The following is a 17,613-nucleotide window of genomic DNA, read 5'->3' on the forward strand; positions in this document are numbered from 1 at the left end:
TGGGACGAACTTTATGCAAGGGTTAGGGTAGGATCCAGCCGATATTGTTCAAATGCATCCAGTCATGTCAGTGGCTTGCTTGTACCATCTTTGTAGCAAGCCATAACACGCGACAACCCCACCACGTCATTGCCTCCGCCCGAGTCGGGGCTTCGTTGGTGGCTTTTCGGCCACTAATGATTTTCTCGTCTTGCCAAAACTTTGGCATTATTTTCCACGACTGACACCTCCTAAACTAGATTGGCAGAGAGAATATCTGGCGAGCTTTCAGGAACTTTACCATCATTTCCTGTCTTCCTAATAAACTGCGCCCTCTCAGACGGCATAGACCCGATTGGTCCCCCAGATACCCCTCTCTCAAGGCCCCATCAGAACCGACCCGAACCAACAAGAAGCAAGGCCCACCAACATTACCCAGACTGCCGCCTTGCATTACCGACCGCGGTGCTCTGGACAACAACAGGCCTTGCATGCAACGACCACGACCGTAACCTTTTTCAACTTATCAAGTGTTGTCCGCGGCTTTGTTCCTTTGAGGTCACCAGGCCCCGCGCGAGCGCCCGAAACCTCTACGTCGGAGGAGGAAACGTTCCGCCAGTTTGCACCGCCGACCAAACGGAGCACTCACCTACATCGCTTTGCGCACGTGCAAAGACCCGCGTCGACCAAGACAGCCCGAACTGGTACAGATCGAACAGAAAAACGTACAAAATGCCTTTGACAGCGGTCCAGAAGACGCTGTCGGCGCAGTTCGTCCACATGACGGCCACGAACGACAAGGTTGCGCAAAAGGTGAGCGGAGATGGCTGTAGTACCGCAGCGACGGGCCCGCCCTACGTCGTGACTGTTGATATTGAGCTCACCTGCTGACATGGCAACTGTTCGGTTCTCAAAGTTTTTGAAGAATGCCAACTGGAAGCTGGACATTGCTGCTGATGCGTAAGTACTTGTTGCGGTTTTATACCAGACACGTCTTTGTTTGTTCGTCTCATGTGTACGCCTGAAAGAACGGCATATCACCTCTCGCCCTCCTCCAAGCCATACAGCGTCGGGCTTCGCGCCAATGCTCAAAGCATAATATGGAGCACGGCACGCATGTTAGGCAGCTGCAGGCTCACTTGTTACTGCCGCGCAACAGACACCTTGCCCGGATTCCGGAACAAAGCGGGTTATACGCTGTTGACGAATTCGAATGAGAAGGTGGTTTAGCCAAGCCGTAACATATGCACCTCGCCGTGACTGCCTTCGTCGGTAGCGTTAGGGGAAGGTTAATCAGGATGTTTTCAAGCCGCCAGCATTGTGATCCGCCGTAGTGTCTGTGAACAAGCAGCTATTCACGAAGCTAATCATGTGTACATGAACAGTTACTTCAACAGCAACCCCAACATGGCCACAAGCTCGTCATCTAAGCCAAAACTAGACAAGATGTTCAGCGACCTACAAGGTTGGACCACCCGCCACAGAAACACAGGCAGCGGCCCAGCCAATACATTGACTGACCCATTCGATCTCCACAGATACACAGGAGGACTCACCCGACGAGTTAGGCGCAGGCTCCGCGATTGAGTATGCTTCGAGCTTAGGTGTTGACCCGGAGAGCGTCGGCATCTTCGTGCTCATGGAACTGGTCAAAGCCCCAGCCTTTGGTGTCATTACCCGTTCAGGATTTGTTGAAGGATGGCAAGCTACCAAGTAAGTTGCACGAAGTCGTATCTCCCTGTTGCGCCCTTTAACACCACGTACTGACTCACTTCTCTATAGTGCCCCGGCATCCAAATCAGGACAAAAAGACTACATACAGAGCGTTATCAGGAATTTGCCGCAGGACCACGAGCTCTTCAAGAGGGTCTACAGGCATGCCTTCATTGCTGGAAGGGAAACACCAGAGCAGCGCGCTCTGCCTCTCGAGAATGCTCTTGTATACTGGCAATGCTTCTTTGGTCCAGAAATGCCACACAGCAAGCCGTGGGTGGCAAAGTCTAGTCAAAGTGGGGGGACGACGGATTTCCTCGACCTTTGGACAGAGTATCTCAAGAACAACTGGTCGCGGACGGTTTCCAAGGACATGTGGAACCAAACCCTCGACTTTGCTGTCAAGAGCACTGCGGATTCGACATTGAGCTTCTGGACACCGGAGGGATCATGGCCATCGGTCATTGATGGTTTTGTTGAGTGGCTTCGCAACAAGGGAATTGGTGTCGCATCAGGCATGGAAGTCGACTCCTGATGTATCCTCGGACACATTGCGACCATGACAGCTGGTCCTAGGACATATTCTAGAGGGTCGGTCTTGGCCCCTTGATAGTGGAGGGGTGTTCTTGTGTGCATGGAGAGTCGGCGTATACTGCACCACTTATCGAAGATTGTGATCTGAATGCGTCCTCCAAATTGGTGGGTAGTTGCGAAGTACGCAGGAGGTTATACCCTATACGCAGCGATTTTGATGAAGCAATAGATTTTCATAAATATGAATTTTCTTTGCTCTTGCATTTCACCCCGGGTCAACGCTGTCAAGTGACAGCCCGAAAGAAGCATATATACAGCACTCTGTCCCCTGATTTCCCGCCTTTTGCTCGAGTTACGGTTCGAGTATCTGAATCTCATATCTTTCCCTCCACGCACCAACGAAAACAAAACAAGAATTCTGCGTATCCTGCAGGACCCACTATTGCTACGATCAGCAACTATGCTAATCTACCATTCGACTTGCCCTTGGACTCCACCACAATCGAGCTAAAGCCAAAAAACCACTGGCGAGAGGCAAAAACAACGGGGTATTATACCCACTAGCGAGCCACCTTGACATCGCAAAGTATAGGATCTCAAGGTCCTCAGCGGGTTTAGCTCAGTTGGGAGAGCGTCAGACTGAAGTAGCACTTCATTCGCATTATCTGAAGGTCATGTGTTCGATCCACATAAACCGCAAGCATTACCTTTTTGTTCCAGTTGTTGTTGTTGTTGCTGCTGCATCACGTAGTTATGATGCTCGACAGAAGAGCATTCTGTCTTGAACTGGACGGCGATGCTGTTTTTGCTGGTCGGTGGGTTATTGTTCGTTGGACACGGCCTATATCTCAATAATTTCTGTCTGCCTGCTTGTTTTATCGTGGCTTTTGGTTTGATATTATTTTAACTTTGTGCGATCATGCTTTAAAGAAAAGACCTTCTAGATTAAAATCTAGAAACTAGACTAGAATTAGACCTCGGTGTTCTTGCTTCTTATTTTAGGTCTAATCATGTTCTGGCAGTTTTGAATCACATGGATCTTGTGTAACCTGCAGCATCCAGCCCTGCAGTCAGAACAACATTCCCTATGTAGGTACGTACCTAATGCATCCATCCACACCACAATGTACCAAAAATTAGCCTCCGTGTCACACTTCCGGCCTTGATCTGACCTACAGAGACTCAAATCTTATACGGCCACAATTGTTTTTCGTTCATGGATCGTAGCAACCTGTGACCGGCTTTGCCAGTGCGTCGACTGTTTAGCATTGCCTCGGTACTGTCACTGACAGTATAATGCGGGGTCGAGTTCGGCACCAACCCTCGATGGGGGGTGTTTTCTTAAAGAGAAGCGTCCCCCACTACAAGGTGAGCCAAATACTCACGTCAGTGACATGGTGCTCCAAACGGGTGGCAAGACTTTGAGTATGTACGAGACATCGGTGAGCTACTTCCGACCATGGTTTTTATTGGATTTCACTCTACACGTGTTAATGGCCCAATCCTCAAATCATTCCACAATAAATCATGTCCAAAAAAGACCCCGGCCCCTTCCGAAAGCAACCGGTCTCCGCCAATCCCATGATGCTCTGATCGTGCTGGGCCAGGCCAGCAGTCGATAATGTCTAGCTTCTTGAGCAACAGCTCCAACTTGGCCTTGCCGGCGGGGTACACTTTCATGCCGTCCAGCTCGAGGTTCAAGTACTTGCCATAGGCGGCGGCGCACTCCCGAAGTTTTGGAATCACATGCCGGCCGTCGTGCTCGAGAACAGAGTCGGGCACGTTCCACATGACGTCGATGAGGCCGTCGATGACGCGGTCGTGTTCTTGGTAGTGCCGGCGGCGGCCGGCGTCGTCGGTCGGGGGGAACTTTTGGAGCAGGTCGGAGCGGATGTACAGGCTCGTCACGATCAGGTTGGCCACCTGGGCGTCGTGGCCCATGGTGACGCGCGCGGGCATGGTCGCGGCCCCGCGCCAGCACAGCTCTGGGGGTAGCGAGTCCATGACGGACTGCACGTCTGCCAGGCACGTGGCCAGGCAGGCTTGGGACTCGTCGTCGCTGCGCATCACGGCATTTTGGGCCCGGTGCCAGACCATGAACAGGTCGGCGAGCCCGAGAAGGGCGGGGATGTACGAGATTTGGTCTCCGTGCCACGGACTCAGGTCGTCCACCGAGAGCTGCTGGTAGAGTCCCACGCTGAGGCTGAGATCGTTCAGGTCTTGTGGTCTTAGCGATGTCAGGTCATCGTGGTGGCCGATGACTAGGTATGAAAGGTGGCCCCTCGAGTCCAGGATACTGCAAGTTGGTGAGGAATTCGTCATCAGCTTTTTTTTTTTTTTCTTTTTTTTTTGGAAACCATGAAACAGGTAGGCACTTGGCATAACCGAAACCTACTTTGATGTGCAGAATAACAGCCACAGCAGCCTTTTGAGCAACTGTTGATCTGCAAACGACGTGTCCGACATGCGGTAGCGCAGTATATACCTCACGCCCTCTGCTGCCTGGGACAAGGCCCCGTGCACATCCGGGGTATATGTTGTATTCGCAGAGAGTGAGAACAGGGCCATTCCCACGTTGTACATTGCTATACACCAGTCTAGGGTGTACTCGAAGGCGTCGCCGCCGGCCCCACTTGCTGGACGACGGTGCAACAGCTCCAGCTCGTCGATGAATGCCAGACACCGCCTAGCGTTGATGGAGCCGGCCCAACACCGAAGAGACGACGCTGTTACCGCGCATGTGCTCGCCACCAGTGCACAGAATATTTTGCCTGCAGGGTTGTTTGATGATGCCTCGCCTTGTCGCAGCCGCCACATGAAATGCCGCCGATGCAGCAAGGGCGCAAGTGGATGCAGCTTCTCGAACCAGTCATTCAGCACCTGTTCAATGAGCTCCATCGAGGCCAGTCGGGACAACCTATCGCCGCGAGCCCCGTACTCCCGTGGCTGAGGCCAAGGACTGACTGGGCCGTCGCCAGGCTCAGTAACGCCTGCAGGATCCGGGACTGGAAACAAAGCAGCGACATCCTGCTCAAGGCTCTGGATTGCCCTGTGAAAGCTGCCGGTCAATCACTAGACTTTTTCATCTCAAGCTCGAGAAGACGCGAAACTGAACTAGACTGAACTGAACTGAACTGAACTGAACTGAAGTGTGAACTGGGCGTGGCAGGTTAGGTCCTCCCCGTACCTGTTTGGTGGGCCCCTTTTCCTGCGGGGCCGATTGTGAGTGCATCTGATCTGGAGCAGAGTGCAACCGTGACAGTCCTGTCTCCCGGGCTCGAAGAGGCACTTGACCTTGCGAGCTCGGCAGCCGTCGCAGGCCCTGTTGTTTCGCGGCGCTAGCGACGACGGCTTGGACTCGCGAGAGCTGCTTGGTACCTCGGCGTGGGTACCGCCATTCGGCGCTCCACTGGGCTGATCTGTCGTCGGCCCAGATGGCGTCGAAGGGCCTGGTGATTTCGAGGCCGCAGCCGGCGACGAAGACGAGCGGCCTGCCGGCGTGTCGCAGGCGGGAGGTCCCTGCCAACCTCCTCCACTCGTGGTCATGATGCCTTGTTTATTCTTTTTATTTTTATTTTTTTCTCACTTGGTCAAACAAAAAAACACTCAAAGCGCAGCAGACGCTTTCATTATAGTTGATAAAAAGAATCGAATGTTCCTTGGGGCGAGCCAAGATAGTGCCCATTCATCTGCATGTAAAGAGGAAAATCTTCGGACTTATTATAGCAACACCCCGCCCGCAACCTTTTCCCCCTCCACCAATTCTTCTCCTATTCGCCATCGTTGGGGGGGCCATTGCTACCCTGCTCTGCGCCCAATGCGCCCATACATCCACACCTTAGCAGTCCCCTGTCAAGTCATGCATGCTTCTGCCGCGGGAGCAACCCCGACCAGTCACCAGTGGCACCAATGGCCGTTTAATGTCCCTTGTTTGTTTGTACTCTGCCGGTCAGACAGGGTGGGCAGCTCGTTCATGTATTTCGGAGTTTTTATTCTTTTTGCTTTTTTTGCCTTTTTTTTTTTTTTTTTTTTTTTGTACGGGACCATGCACATGCGTGATGATTTGCCATCTAGAACTAATTTGTTTCCACGGCTCCTCCCTGCCATCATGTTATACTGATCGCTTGCATGCCCACCATAAACCCACTATTTTTTCTTTCTAACTTTTTCTGCGGTGGATATTGTGGCTGGAAACAGAATAGTTCGAGGCTCTGTGCTCGGTGCTGTCGTGGTAGGTATAATGATATTTCGTGAACCTCGCCTCCACCACAGCCGGCCGGCAAGCAAACACTGTAGCCCCTTGCAACTTATTTTTCAAGCTGCCTGTTCTATACCATACCCGGCGTTCCACGAGTATGGCGGATAAGGGTTGCGCCTCTCACTCATACATCTTCTTAGAAGTTTGAGTTCAACCCCCTTCTGCTTTAGCTGTTCCATTTCACCAGCAGTGCTTTTCCAATTGAAACCCGGGCCTGTTTTAACGACGATCGGGTGGTCTCGATACACGCACTTAATCACGCCACCAGGCTTCACATCGGACTTGGGGTGGCAAAAGTAATTAGAGATGTCTCCATGTTCATAAAATTCCGCGATGCACCGCAACTCGTTATGGAACGTCTGTCCACCATGGACCGTGGTGCATATTCCATCTGACGGTGCGGCAACGGCGACGCCCAAAATGCACGCCAGGGTAGTGGTTGTGGTGGTGAAAATATTCGAGGGCCGCATGATTGATTACTTGTAAAATTGGGCGGGGTTCAATGTATAAATGTCAGGTATTGTGAAAATAGCTTTATGAACTTGCAGGTAATTAATTACTTGGATTCAACGAACGAGGGACGGTAGCAGGATTAAGAAGCGAGGCTCGAGTGCACCTTTTATATGTTGTTTATTTCTCCATTTTCTGTATGTATACATGGCAATCAATCATCTCGACGAAAGAGGCCTGCGCATTCGCATTTATATTTGATGCGACTTAATAACTACTCCAGGGTGCCTGGACGTCGTCGACAATGCACGGCAGATACCGAGAGGTGTTTTGTTCAAAGCGAACGAGATAAGGCGACAGGAGCTCATGGACGTCGAGGCTCTGGAGCGTCAAGGGGGAGCAAGCAGCACCCCTCAAGATTGATCATCGCCTCTACCTACTCAGCCGCCTTTTTTTGTTGTCTGAGGCGGTAATCCCACAGAAATGCTCCGTTTAATCCGGTGGTGTATTCCTGGGACTGTTTCATGGGCTTCGGACTTTTCCGAGCGGGCCTGGTCAGAAGCTCGCCGTGATGTGAAGAAGAAAGAGAGGGAGAGAGAGAGAGAGAGAGAAAAGACCTGTATCCTTGTGTCGAGTATGAGCTGCTGCAGCTGGCAGATGTCAGGTCGAGTCAGGTTTATCCGGTGCTGCGTCGCCTTGTGCTTTGAGCAATCTCCGGGGGTAAAAAAAAAAGAGTCAAAGATACCAAGCTTGCAAGGTATATGCCTGAACCATAAAGCTCGAGATGATTCGCCAGGTCGCTATCTCTAGTTCTCTCAACAAATGTGATTGATGTAGATTGTAAATCTTGGAATTTCAACACAAGTATCGCGGTAGTCTTCTGTAAAGATAGTGAACATATGAGGGGGAATAACAAGAGAATTTATTTCTGCTCACCAAGTTCAGACTGACAACCAGATACAAATATACCTGCAAATTTGTCTACATTACCTCTATCGTATACTAGACTAGACTAGTCTATAAAGTTGCGAGCATAAAGACTGATACTTTCTTGGAATCCACCACATAACGCCGGGCTTACAATCACCTAGCCAAAAGCATCGAGAACGTGACCATGGTATCCCTCCCAAATCAGCGACCGGTAAGATTTTGAACAGTCAATGAATGGGCCGGAACGGTGGCGAGATGTATTGTTGCAAGTAGTCGCATAGTAGAAAGTTGAAAGGATCATGATATTATCTAGAACTAGTTCTAGTGTAACGTGACCACCTGGCTATGTTCTCACGACCATGACTTTGTGCCTAGAAAGCTCGCCGGGATCTAACTGCTCTTTACCAATAGCGATTAATACTGGTACACCAGGCCATCTCTTAAAATTGCAATCTATCGCATAGGACTGTAGCTTAATTTGTGCATTAATTTTACGGACATCTTTGGCGACGTCTATTCCTCCCTGAATGAATTATAATAGATGATGTTGGCGAGGAAAGTACGCCGAATTGGAAACAATAATGGTAGCAATTATTGAAAAAAGAAACACAGAGTACAAAAGCTCATCATATATCGCCGGATCAACAGTCTCCAAAGATTAGGTTTTTGGAAGTGGCGAGGCCGTCTGCTTTGTAAAGGTCTGTATGGTGTCAAGACATCCGGGCTTGGTTGAGAACGGTCCTCGAGGCTCCAAGTCGGTGACCCATTTAGTGTGCTGACCAAGGTCAAGATGGCAGGATAAAAGATGGTGGCCAGCTGCATCCTAGCCGTTAGGGGGATTTTTGTGTAATTATAAAGGGAGTGTAATCATAAAAAATGGAATAAACTATTGGGCGAAAAGAAGGAGAAAAAAAAAAAGAGAATAAAAGGAATGCGTGAATGTCAAGTTGAATAGGTTCCCGAGAGGAAGGTGTTTATGGCCACTAAAATTACCTACCCGTGGTGGCTTCACTCGATGAAAGTTTTCCCAATCTTGTTCAAATGTCGATCAGTTTGAGTTTTTGTACACGAGAACTCGGAAAACATTCCAAAAAAAAGTGAGAGCATGCTAAACGGCCTAGCGAAATAAGCATAAATTAAAGTAGTTACTGGCACCGCTAGGAACTGCAACAGTTATCCCAGTCTAGACTAGATCTATTTAGTCTAGAACTAGAACTAGTTCTAGATAGAACCTAGCATATCGTAGCCTGGATTTCTCGCCAATGGCCAATCGTAGTAAAAAATAGATTGCTCACTTGAGATGACAGGCATACAACGACAAGGAACCTTGAGGATAGGTCAACATATGCCCTCTCAGCGTGTCTGTCTACCTGATCCATCCGAGTCAGTGCTTGGGGGCGCAAGCTTTTCTGTAACCGTGTACTAACCAACCATTACCCGTTTTTTTTTTTCTGTATTAATTAATTGCCCATCTTTTTATCATATCAACAAGAAACTGTCCGACCCGAAGCGGCAGAATTTTTTTTACTGTCTATCGACCTTCCACTCGGTCGTCATCTGGATGCCTCCGTGACCGGCACCGTCGCTGTCCTTGGTCAGCGCCCTGACGGAGCTGTCGCCGTCGTCGTTGCTCTTGGTGTTGCTGCGATCCCTCGTGGCGTCCAGCTCGACCCAGGCCTGGTGGTTCTGCTGCTGCCTCTGCCCGCCGATGATGCGGTCCGTCCAGGGGACGCGGCTGCCGCTGCCGTCGACCTCCTTGCCCATCGACCTGGAGCCGCCGCCGCTGCTCGAGCCGTTCGGCGCGTGCCTGTTCCTCCACCTCCTGTAGTAGGGCCGCAGCATCGGGAGGTTGGTGCAGAAGCCGGCCAGGCAGAGCTCGATGGCGCAGAGCATAAAGGTCCGGAGCGAGGTGCCCGTCAGGTTGCCCTGCAGATCGATGGTGAACATTTCCACGAAGCGGACGATGCCGATGATGCAGCACCTGGAGACAGTCGAGATAGATGGTGACGAGTCAGTAAAAAAGAAACACGACCCTTTTTTGTTTGCTACAGGATTGATGTCCCACACAAGGGATCAACACAGGAAAAAAAAAAGAAGGAAAAAAGACATACCCTGTACCCAGCCCAAAACAACAAATGACTGTGGCCTTCTCCGCCGCCTTCATGTTGAGCTGCCACACGGTCCAGATGGGCAGGAGCATGATGAAGAGGTCGGTCACGACGTTGGTCATGATCAAGGTCTTGAGGACCAAGATCTGGTCCATGCACTGCTCGGGCTTGCGGTCGACGGACCACTGCGCCTCGACCGGGGTGCACAGGAAGATGGCGATAAAGGTCAGGACGATGGCCCAGATGAGCACGATGATGCTGGTCCAGATGATCCACCACTTGAGCTGCGTCACAAACACCCGCCAGTACAGGCAGCACTGGCTCAGCTTCATAAACGCCAGCGCCCACAGGTACACGCCCACAAAGGCAAAGGTGTTTTTGAGAATGTACTCGAGGTTGTTGTACAGCGTCGGAAAGTATGGCGACTTGGGGTCAAGGTCGTAGCCGACGCCTGCAGTGTACACTGCGGTGCTCATGCCGATGGTGGTCATGGTCAGGATCTGCAAGGGGATTTTTTTTTTCATGTCGTGAGCTGTTAGTCTGGACAGAAAAAAACAAGGCCATGATGAAATATGCAAAAGACGAATGGACTTACGCAGGCTGCCACAGATAGAATGTCGTCCAGTCCAAGTATGCCCCATCGCAAACGTCCAATGACTCGGAGGCCGACGATGATGGCATACATGATGCACAAGACGATGGCGGCGACGAGCGCATCGCGTGCCGCCGCCGTCATGGGAATGGGTATCATGTCGGCCATGGTTGCCCGCGAGCGTTTGACCAAGCCAACCCAAACTTTCTTCGCCTCTGGGTCTCCTCTGGATGGCGCTCCAAAAAAAGACTGGTAGGCTGGATGGACTCTGTCAATATACGGAACTGCAACGCTGGAAAGGAACCTCAATGATCATTCATGGAACACCTGGTATATATGTGAACCAAGATCGAGTGAAGTTGACCTTTTTTTTGTTTTTGTTTTCTTTGCGCCAGTTTCGTATATCGTCGCCCTCTGTTTTCGTATCCACGGTACGGGTGTAGGTGATGACTCGCAATAAAACCTTTAAACAAAAAAAAAAAAAAGGAGAAGCTAGAGCAGGCGACCTAGGAAGACCCCATCATCCTTCTGCCAAATTGCACAGACATCGGGTAGAAAAACCCACAGGAACCCGCCGTCCGGCCCGCCCTGGATGTACGGAGGATCTTTCCCGGTGACAGCGGCAAACCTCCCCCTGGAGCCCTGGGCACCCACCCCTGATAATCCCTAGCCGTGTCGAGTTAGATCGCATTGGGCCACGCCTCCACTTGTTTCCCCTCACCCCCCGTGTCGTTGGCATCATTAGCTCACCTCGACCCTTGCAAACCTCATGTGCGTTTATCAGTTTTCGAACGGCCACACTGCCCAAAACAGGGCAGGTTCGCAGGCTCGCCGTTGGAGCCGGTTAGAAAATCCCCTCATTTTTCTCATTTAACTGTATCCACAGCTCGGCCCAGGCTAACCGATAAGTGAGGGTTTCTGAGATACGATTGATGCGGGAGGCCGTGGCGAAAGAAAGCTAAGCTTGATAATGAATTAATCATGAAGGGCTCAAGGGGCTGTAAAGCCGTCTTGTTTTGCTAATCTTGGGGACTTTTTGTCTTTTTTTTTTTTTCTTCTTCTTTTCTTTTCGTTCCCTTTTTTCTTCTCGTGCTTACTTTTTCCCCTTTGCCCTTGCATCTTCTCATCTGGGAATTGATTTGTTCCGGCGACAGGGCTGGGTTGATTACGCTTTTCTTTTCTAATTAACCGGCGAGGCAAGGCCTGACATGCCCAGACAGTAAGCTTGAGCATTTTCTTTTATTTTTTTTTTTCCTCGACACGCACAGACCAAAACCCCCCCGGAGACCAGCCCAGCATGGACTCTTCCATGGAATTGGGAGGCGGCCCCGGTGGAGTGGCTGTCCTCACCTTCAAGAGCATCGCGTGGATGGTAGGGCTGTGGATGGTGTACAAGGTGGGAGTTGCGCTGTACAACATTTCGCCATTTCACCCGCTCGCCGCATTCCCCGGCCCCAAGATAGCTGCCGCCAGCTACCTGTACGAGGGTTATTGGGATTTCTGGCGGGTTGGAAGGTACACCAAGGTCATTGAGCAGATGCACAAGAAATATGGTGAGTCTCTGTGGAAAGCGATCGTCAGCAAAACCAGGGGTTTTTTTTTTGTCTTGCCCGCTGGAGAATTCTTGCACTTGACTTTTCTGTTTTTACCTACTTACCCTCCCCCGCCCAAAAAAAACAGGCCCCATCGTACGCATCAACCCTGACGAGCTTCACTGCTCCGACCCTCTGTTCGTGCACGAGATCTACGCCGGCCCCGGCCGCGTCCGCGACCGCTGGCAGCATGCCATCAACACGGGCGGCAGCGGGCCCATCGCCGTGACGGGCTTCTCCACCATCTCGCACGAGCTGCACCGGCAGCGCCGCGCGCCCCTGAACCGCTTCTTCTCGCGGCAGCAGATGCTCAAGCTCGAGGGCGAGGTGCTCGACTACGCGCAGCGCACCGTGGCCAAGATGCTGCGCACCGAGGCCGGCAGGGGCGCCTTTGAGATCAAGGAGGCCTTCAACTGCTTCACCGCCGACGTCATTGGCCAGTACGCCTTTGGCCAGACCATGGGCTTCGTCGACCAGGAGGGCTGGGAGCCCAGCTTCGCCACCATGGTCGGCAGCTTCCTGAGGAGCGCCTACGTCATGCGCCACGTCGCCATCGCCCGCTGGGCCAGCGGCTTCCTGCCCTTCATGGCCGACTACCTCGGCGAGGACATCCGCTACGTCATGAACATGCTCGCCGTCACCATCCCCGGCTACATCAAGGCCTCGCTGGACGACCCCCAGAACGGCCGCGTGTTTGCCGACCTGATGCAGGACGACAAGATGCCCGAGGAGGAAAAGTCCATGTATCGGCTGTCGGGCGAAGGTTTCAACTTTTTGCTGGCTGGTACCGAGACCACTGCTGTAGGTTCATTTCCCTGTGTTGTTACTTTGCAGTGAAGCAAACAAGAGGGATTGCAAACTAATCGAGAGGAAAAAAAACAAAAAAAAAATCGCCATCCAACAGGCAACCCTCACCTCTCTGACGTTCCACCTCCTGGACCAACCCAAGCTCTACGCCCGCCTGATGAAGGACCTCGAAGGCGTGGACCCCGACAAGCCCAAGTGGACCGACGTGGAGCGCCGCCCCTACGTGTGGGCGCTGGTCCACGAGTCCCTCCGCACCATGCCTGGAGTCTCGCACCGCTCGGCCCGCATCGCGCGCGAGGAGGAGCTCGTGTACAAGTCGCAGGACGGCAAGTGGAGCTACGTGGTCCCGCGCGGCACCCCGATCGGCCAGACCTCCATGATCAGCCACTGGGACGAGAAGCTGTTCCCGGACCCCGACAGGTTCGACCCGGAGCGCTGGCTGCTCGAGGACGGCACCCCCAACGTCGCCCTGGCCAAGTACCTCATCGCCTTTGGCAAGGGCAGCCGCTCGTGCCTCGGCGAGAACCTCGCCTACTGCGAGGTCTACATCATGCTGGCCCTGGTCGCCTACAAGATCCTCCCCAGGGCCAAGCTCGTCGACACCACCATCGAGGACCTGACCTATGACCACGATTTGATTGTCCTCCAGACCAAGAAGGGCTCCATTTCGGTCAAGGTTGCGATTGAGTGAGGCTGAAGAACGAGAATCTATTTTTGTCTTGTGGTGGCGCTGCTAGGCGAAAGAAGCAACACTAGACGAGAACTAGTGCAGAGTAGATATGGGGTAAATACTGCTTCGAGGCAGTAGTAGGTAGTAAATTAGCTACCCATCTTAATAGTACAGAAGGGGTTAAATCTTTTGATTTTCAGAATTAATTCGGCGCTGGACCAATTATTTCTGGGTGATTGTACGTCCTTGGCGTCTTGCCAAATGCATGAGCCCCAGTTTGACCTCGCCTAGATATGACATGTGTATCAGTTGGGTTCTTGTATCTCGCTGAAGATTTCCACAACAAAACAATTATTCCTCTTCCGGCGCAAATAGCCCCCGGCACATGCATCGACGTTCAAGTCAAACCAACAAATCCAGCGCGAAAACAATTTAAACTAGGTCTAGTTCAACCCCTTATGATCCTGCCGTCTAGTCTATGCACCACCTAGTGCCTCCGAAATGTGGCTCGAAATTCCATGAGCCTCTTGGACCTCAGGCCTGTTGAGTGAACCGGAACGAACAAAACGTACCAAATCCAGACCTGGGCGTGAACTCAAAGTCGCCGCCAAACTCGAGCATGTACCACTTATAGGGCGAGATTGTCTTCTCAGACAGCGGAACCACATGGCTTGGGATCACAGCACTCGGGTGCTGACGCTTCTCGTTATAGACGAGCCTTTCCTTGTTGCATTTGAGGGTTTTGCCCTTCCCAATCACCGCACGCATTGATTCCCAAAGAGCGTCGACGTCTTCCTGCTGATTCCAATCGTCCAGGTACACTGAGAACTCAAGATTCTTCAGCTTGCCACGCTCCATGATCCGGCGGAGCGCAGCCGTGGCTTTTTCCATCCAGACCTTTATTTGGACCGATGGGATGACGATGGCGCGAGGAGGGGTGAAGCCCATACGGACCTGTCTTCCAGTGATGATCTTGCTGTCCTTCTTGCCAAAGAATATGTCGAGGTCCTCGAGCGCGGGGCAGCCGTCGGCAAGAACCTCAAAGATACGCATCAGGCGTTCAAAACACACCAGCGCCGCTCGCACGTTGACCTTGGTCAGATGCTGCGCAGCACATCCCATGGCATTCAAGCGGGCGCCTAACGCACGTTCGATCGAGTGCACTCCCATCATATAGTTCCCGCAGCACTGGCAGGGCTCGGAACCCCAATAGTCTGCGTCGTTGATGTAGAGTGTGCGACCTGCCCAGAATCTCTCTGAAATCTCCTGGTAAACTGATCTGCAGGTCAAAAGAATTCCGGGGGGTCTACGATTGCCCAGATACCCGGCTGAGTTGCAGTCAAAGTCCCAGATGCCTGCGTGGCCGTAGATCTGCGTCCGGATCTCTGCAGGTAGCGTAAGGAGACGTGATTGCTCCTGCGATGCTGGATGTACGTCATTCTTGGTATCGCTTTGAGACTTGGATGGAGACTCTCCAACCTTGAGATTCGCGATTGGGAGGTCGAGCTCTGGGAGGGCTTGCTCTGTATTCTGAAGCTCGAAAGTGGGATCCGGGGTAGGAGCGCAAGTATCTGAACATGCAGAGGCTTTCACTTGAGCGTCAGTGTCGCCCAAGAAAGTATGGCCCGAAGCTTTTGACAGGTACTTACCAGGCGAGGCTGCAGTACCAGCTTCAGTAGGCATCTTGAATGAGGATTTCTTTGGTTGTCTCGAGGTCTAAACCACTAGGAATATTAATTCCTCTGTATGTAAATCTGTCGCAGCAATGTCAAATTTTGCGCCCGGAAAAAAAGTGAGTTGATGGCGCAAACTCAGTCACAGGACCTCGTCAAATGGAGAGAAAAGGATCTTGCAAAAAGCAGTTTGATTGGGTTGGCTGCAGACTTGTCATGGATCCGGAGTTGGGTCTAGCTGTTTGTCGTCGGTGAGTTAAGAGTGAGCTGAGGTGAAAGTGAGGTTTTGCGAAAGGTTGGCAGAGTTCTACAGAGTTTCCATGATCGGTCACGAGCTCTGAATGTTCCCGCTGGAAACTGAGAGGAAGACCAAACATGGAAGGCACGAAGGAACCCCAACAGTATCCTATACTGGCGGGCGGTCAACCCAACCCCAACGAATTTTTACCATTGGGCCAGGGAAGAGGAAGTGACTTCGTCAGATTGTTGTTTGACAAGCAAAACATTCTGTAGCCTGATGCCAAGACCTGCCTTGAAAGTTGATGAGAATTTATGATCCAAATCAACTGACCCCAACTCGTGTCATCTCGATGCCCCAAATACGCCAGCAATGCCTTCTTTTGGTCCTTGAGCTCATCCCCCATTCCTAGGTCGCAGATCTACTAGAGCTGAACTCTTATGAGCTCGCGAAAGCGAGTGATTGCCCTTGAAAGTATCCGCCGTACGATACGAGAAACCACACCATCATTGCCGCGCCAGATTCGCACCTAATTAGTCGTCTAGTCATCTAGTCATCTGGTGCCTATTTTCTCGCTGTTAAGCTGGCTAGGTAATAAAGAGGATAAAGATGATTGCAGTACACTCATGATGGAGGGCGAAGCACAAAAATGGCGTTCCGACTTGCTCTCACCTCCTCTGGCTGCCATGGTTCTTCGTCCGTTTGTCTATATAACACTTCCGCCCCAATTCAGTTCTCATTTCTGTTGAACAGAATTGTGTCAAGAAGATTAGAGAGTCACGCCAGATACTAATTGTAGTCTTAGCTAACATATGGTCCAATTCATGTACCAGCGGGTAGTTACTTCCCAAAAATCTACATCGAGTATCATTTGCTGTGAAAAATGAGCTCCTGAGTGGTCGGCTAAACACCAATTCGGAGCTTCCAGCGTTGATCATCGGGAGTTCATGCTCCATAAGACATGTTGATAGCCATCAGTACCAGGATCTTTAGTGGTCAAATAATATTGAAGCAATATATCCCCAGACTTGGCAACAAGTACCGAACTCTACACCGAGACTGTTGTTTGGAAGATGTGGGATATAAAAAAATGGCCTTTTGGACCGCCCAGGACACCAAATAGCTGCTCCCGAGGTCAGACACAACAGCTTCGAAAGCATCAAACCACCCAGAGAAATCACAGGCTTGACTGTCACGAAAAATGATGAAGTCGCTGATCGCTGTGCTGCTGGTGGCAGCGACGGCACAAGGACACTGTATGTAATATGACCGTTCCGGTATCTTCTGTGACACTTGCAGCATTTCTGCTCACTCAATCAATGCAGATACCTTCCCTCGTCTAGTTATCAATGGCAAGGCCGAAGCAGCAGACTGGACTGCAACGCGCATGACCAAGAATGCACAGAGCAAGCAGGGGATTGAGAACCCTACGGTTGCCGACATACGCTGCTACCAATCCCGTACTGCTCCCGAGGTCGTCGAGGTACCTGCTGGGGCAACTGTGCACTATGTTTCTACTCAACAGGTCAACCACCCAGGCCCGACGCAGTACTACATGGCCAAGGTGCCGGCAGGCCAGAGTGCCAAAACCTGGGACGGATCCGGAGCAGTGTGGTTCAAGATATACAGCAGCGAGACACCCAAGGTGGACAACAACAAGCAGCTTTTCTGGCCCGGGCAGAGTAAGTCATGAGACTAAATTGTAGCTCTTGTGGTTGAACAAAGGACAGAGGTACTGATGTGTGTACATCTCTGCAGATGAATATACGCTGGTGCCAGCCACCATTCCCAAGAACATACCCAACGGAGAGTACCTATTACGCGTGGAACATATCGCTCTGCACATGGCTTCGCAGGCCTACAAGGCACAGTTCTACCTGTCTTGCTCGCAGATCAACGTTTCCGGCGGTGGCAGCGGTGCACCCGGACCCCTTGTTTCATTCCCAGGGGCTTATAGGAGCGCAGACCCCGGCATCCTGGTCAACTTGAACACTGTGGCAACTTCACCTGCATCATATGTTGCACCGGGGCCGGCTGTGTGGAGAGGCTAACGAACAGCATCCAAGGCA

General features: G+C 51.6%; 7 protein-coding genes and 1 non-coding gene across 8 annotated transcripts; 4 read left to right on the plus strand and 4 right to left on the minus strand.

Annotated features, from left to right (window-relative positions):
- The first annotated feature begins 99 nt into the window (after window positions 1-99).
- MGG_06627 (defective in Cullin neddylation protein 1) lies at window positions 100-2,501 on the plus strand. The gene is made up of 5 exons (XM_003716852.1): window positions 100-792; window positions 896-939; window positions 1,365-1,444; window positions 1,518-1,692; window positions 1,762-2,501. The coding sequence occupies exons 1-5, from the start codon at window positions 712-714 to the stop codon at window positions 2,225-2,227; spliced, it is 846 nt and encodes a 281-aa protein (XP_003716900.1). The 5' UTR covers window positions 100-711; the 3' UTR covers window positions 2,228-2,501.
- A 333-nt stretch (window positions 2,502-2,834) lies between these two features.
- Window positions 2,835-2,925, plus strand: MGG_20198. Its single transcript has one exon. It is a non-coding gene; the product is annotated as a tRNA-Phe (tRNA).
- A 740-nt stretch (window positions 2,926-3,665) lies between these two features.
- Window positions 3,666-5,909, minus strand: MGG_06626 (uncharacterized protein). The gene is made up of 3 exons (XM_003716853.1): window positions 5,414-5,909; window positions 4,622-5,275; window positions 3,666-4,522 (listed from the first exon to the last, which is right to left on the minus strand). The coding sequence occupies exons 1-3, from the start codon at window positions 5,770-5,772 to the stop codon at window positions 3,703-3,705; spliced, it is 1,833 nt and encodes a 610-aa protein (XP_003716901.1). The 5' UTR covers window positions 5,773-5,909; the 3' UTR covers window positions 3,666-3,702.
- A 612-nt stretch (window positions 5,910-6,521) lies between these two features.
- Window positions 6,522-6,954, minus strand: MGG_17148 (uncharacterized protein; the record flags this gene model as incomplete). The annotated part of the gene is made up of 1 exon (XM_003716854.1): window positions 6,522-6,954. One exon carries the CDS (start codon window positions 6,952-6,954, stop codon window positions 6,541-6,543), a length of 414 nt encoding a protein of 137 aa, XP_003716902.1. The 3' UTR covers window positions 6,522-6,540.
- Window positions 6,955-8,961: 2,007 nt separating this feature from the next.
- MGG_06624 (uncharacterized protein) lies at window positions 8,962-11,139 on the minus strand. Its single transcript, XM_003716855.1, has 3 exons — window positions 10,568-11,139; window positions 9,976-10,472; window positions 8,962-9,845 (listed from the first exon to the last, which is right to left on the minus strand). The coding sequence occupies exons 1-3, from the start codon at window positions 10,730-10,732 to the stop codon at window positions 9,389-9,391; spliced, it is 1,119 nt and encodes a 372-aa protein (XP_003716903.1). The 5' UTR covers window positions 10,733-11,139; the 3' UTR covers window positions 8,962-9,388.
- A 281-nt stretch (window positions 11,140-11,420) lies between these two features.
- MGG_06623 (benzoate 4-monooxygenase cytochrome P450) lies at window positions 11,421-13,876 on the plus strand. Its single transcript, XM_003716856.1, has 3 exons — window positions 11,421-12,117; window positions 12,245-12,957; window positions 13,061-13,876. Exons 1-3 carry the CDS (start codon window positions 11,862-11,864, stop codon window positions 13,652-13,654), a joined length of 1,563 nt encoding a protein of 520 aa, XP_003716904.1. The 5' UTR covers window positions 11,421-11,861; the 3' UTR covers window positions 13,655-13,876.
- MGG_06622 (uncharacterized protein) lies at window positions 13,856-15,624 on the minus strand (the record flags this gene model as incomplete). Its single annotated transcript, XM_003716857.1, has 3 exons — window positions 15,283-15,624; window positions 14,206-15,219; window positions 13,856-13,920 (listed from the first exon to the last, which is right to left on the minus strand). The coding sequence occupies exons 1-3, from the start codon at window positions 15,314-15,316 to the stop codon at window positions 13,856-13,858; spliced, it is 1,113 nt and encodes a 370-aa protein (XP_003716905.1). The 5' UTR covers window positions 15,317-15,624.
- A 1,121-nt stretch (window positions 15,625-16,745) lies between these two features.
- On the plus strand, window positions 16,746-17,595 carry MGG_06621 (uncharacterized protein; the record flags this gene model as incomplete). The annotated part of the gene is made up of 3 exons (XM_003716858.1): window positions 16,746-16,800; window positions 16,870-17,226; window positions 17,303-17,595. The coding sequence occupies 3 exons, from the start codon at window positions 16,746-16,748 to the stop codon at window positions 17,593-17,595; spliced, it is 705 nt and encodes a 234-aa protein (XP_003716906.1).
- Between the last annotated feature and the right edge of the window lie 18 nt (window positions 17,596-17,613).

This window comes from Pyricularia oryzae, chromosome 4 (genome assembly GCF_000002495.2).
Source record: "Pyricularia oryzae 70-15 chromosome 4, whole genome shotgun sequence".
Lineage (NCBI taxonomy): Eukaryota > Fungi > Ascomycota > Sordariomycetes > Magnaporthales > Pyriculariaceae > Pyricularia > Pyricularia oryzae.

Excerpts from the sequence above, each read along its gene's own strand:
- MGG_06627 (XM_003716852.1), top strand. The coding sequence starts at position 712 with ATGCCTTTGACAGCGGTCCAGAAGACGCTGTCGGCGCAGTTCGTCCAC. Across the intron at positions 793-895 it reads ACGACAAGGTTGCGCAAAAG|TTTTTGAAGAATGCCAACTG; the intron begins GTGAGCGGAGAT and ends CGGTTCTCAAAG. Across the intron at positions 1,693-1,761 it reads GAAGGATGGCAAGCTACCAA|TGCCCCGGCATCCAAATCAG; the intron begins GTAAGTTGCACG and ends ACTTCTCTATAG.
- MGG_06626 (XM_003716853.1), bottom strand. The coding sequence starts at position 5,772 with ATGACCACGAGTGGAGGAGGTTGGCAGGGACCTCCCGCCTGCGACACG. Across the intron at positions 5,276-5,413 it reads AAAAGGGGCCCACCAAACAG|GGCAATCCAGAGCCTTGAGC; the intron begins GTACGGGGAGGA and ends CAGCTTTCACAG. Across the intron at positions 4,523-4,621 it reads CTGTTATTCTGCACATCAAA|TATCCTGGACTCGAGGGGCC; the intron begins GTAGGTTTCGGT and ends ACCAACTTGCAG.
- MGG_06624 (XM_003716855.1), bottom strand. The coding sequence starts at position 10,732 with ATGGCCGACATGATACCCATTCCCATGACGGCGGCGGCACGCGATGCG. Across the intron at positions 10,473-10,567 it reads TTCTATCTGTGGCAGCCTGC|ATCCTGACCATGACCACCAT; the intron begins GTAAGTCCATTC and ends ATCCCCTTGCAG. Across the intron at positions 9,846-9,975 it reads TGTTTTGGGCTGGGTACAGG|GTGCTGCATCATCGGCATCG; the intron begins GTATGTCTTTTT and ends GACTGTCTCCAG.
- MGG_06623 (XM_003716856.1), top strand. The coding sequence starts at position 11,862 with ATGGACTCTTCCATGGAATTGGGAGGCGGCCCCGGTGGAGTGGCTGTC. Across the intron at positions 12,118-12,244 it reads GCAGATGCACAAGAAATATG|GCCCCATCGTACGCATCAAC; the intron begins GTGAGTCTCTGT and ends CAAAAAAAACAG. Across the intron at positions 12,958-13,060 it reads CTGGTACCGAGACCACTGCT|GCAACCCTCACCTCTCTGAC; the intron begins GTAGGTTCATTT and ends GCCATCCAACAG.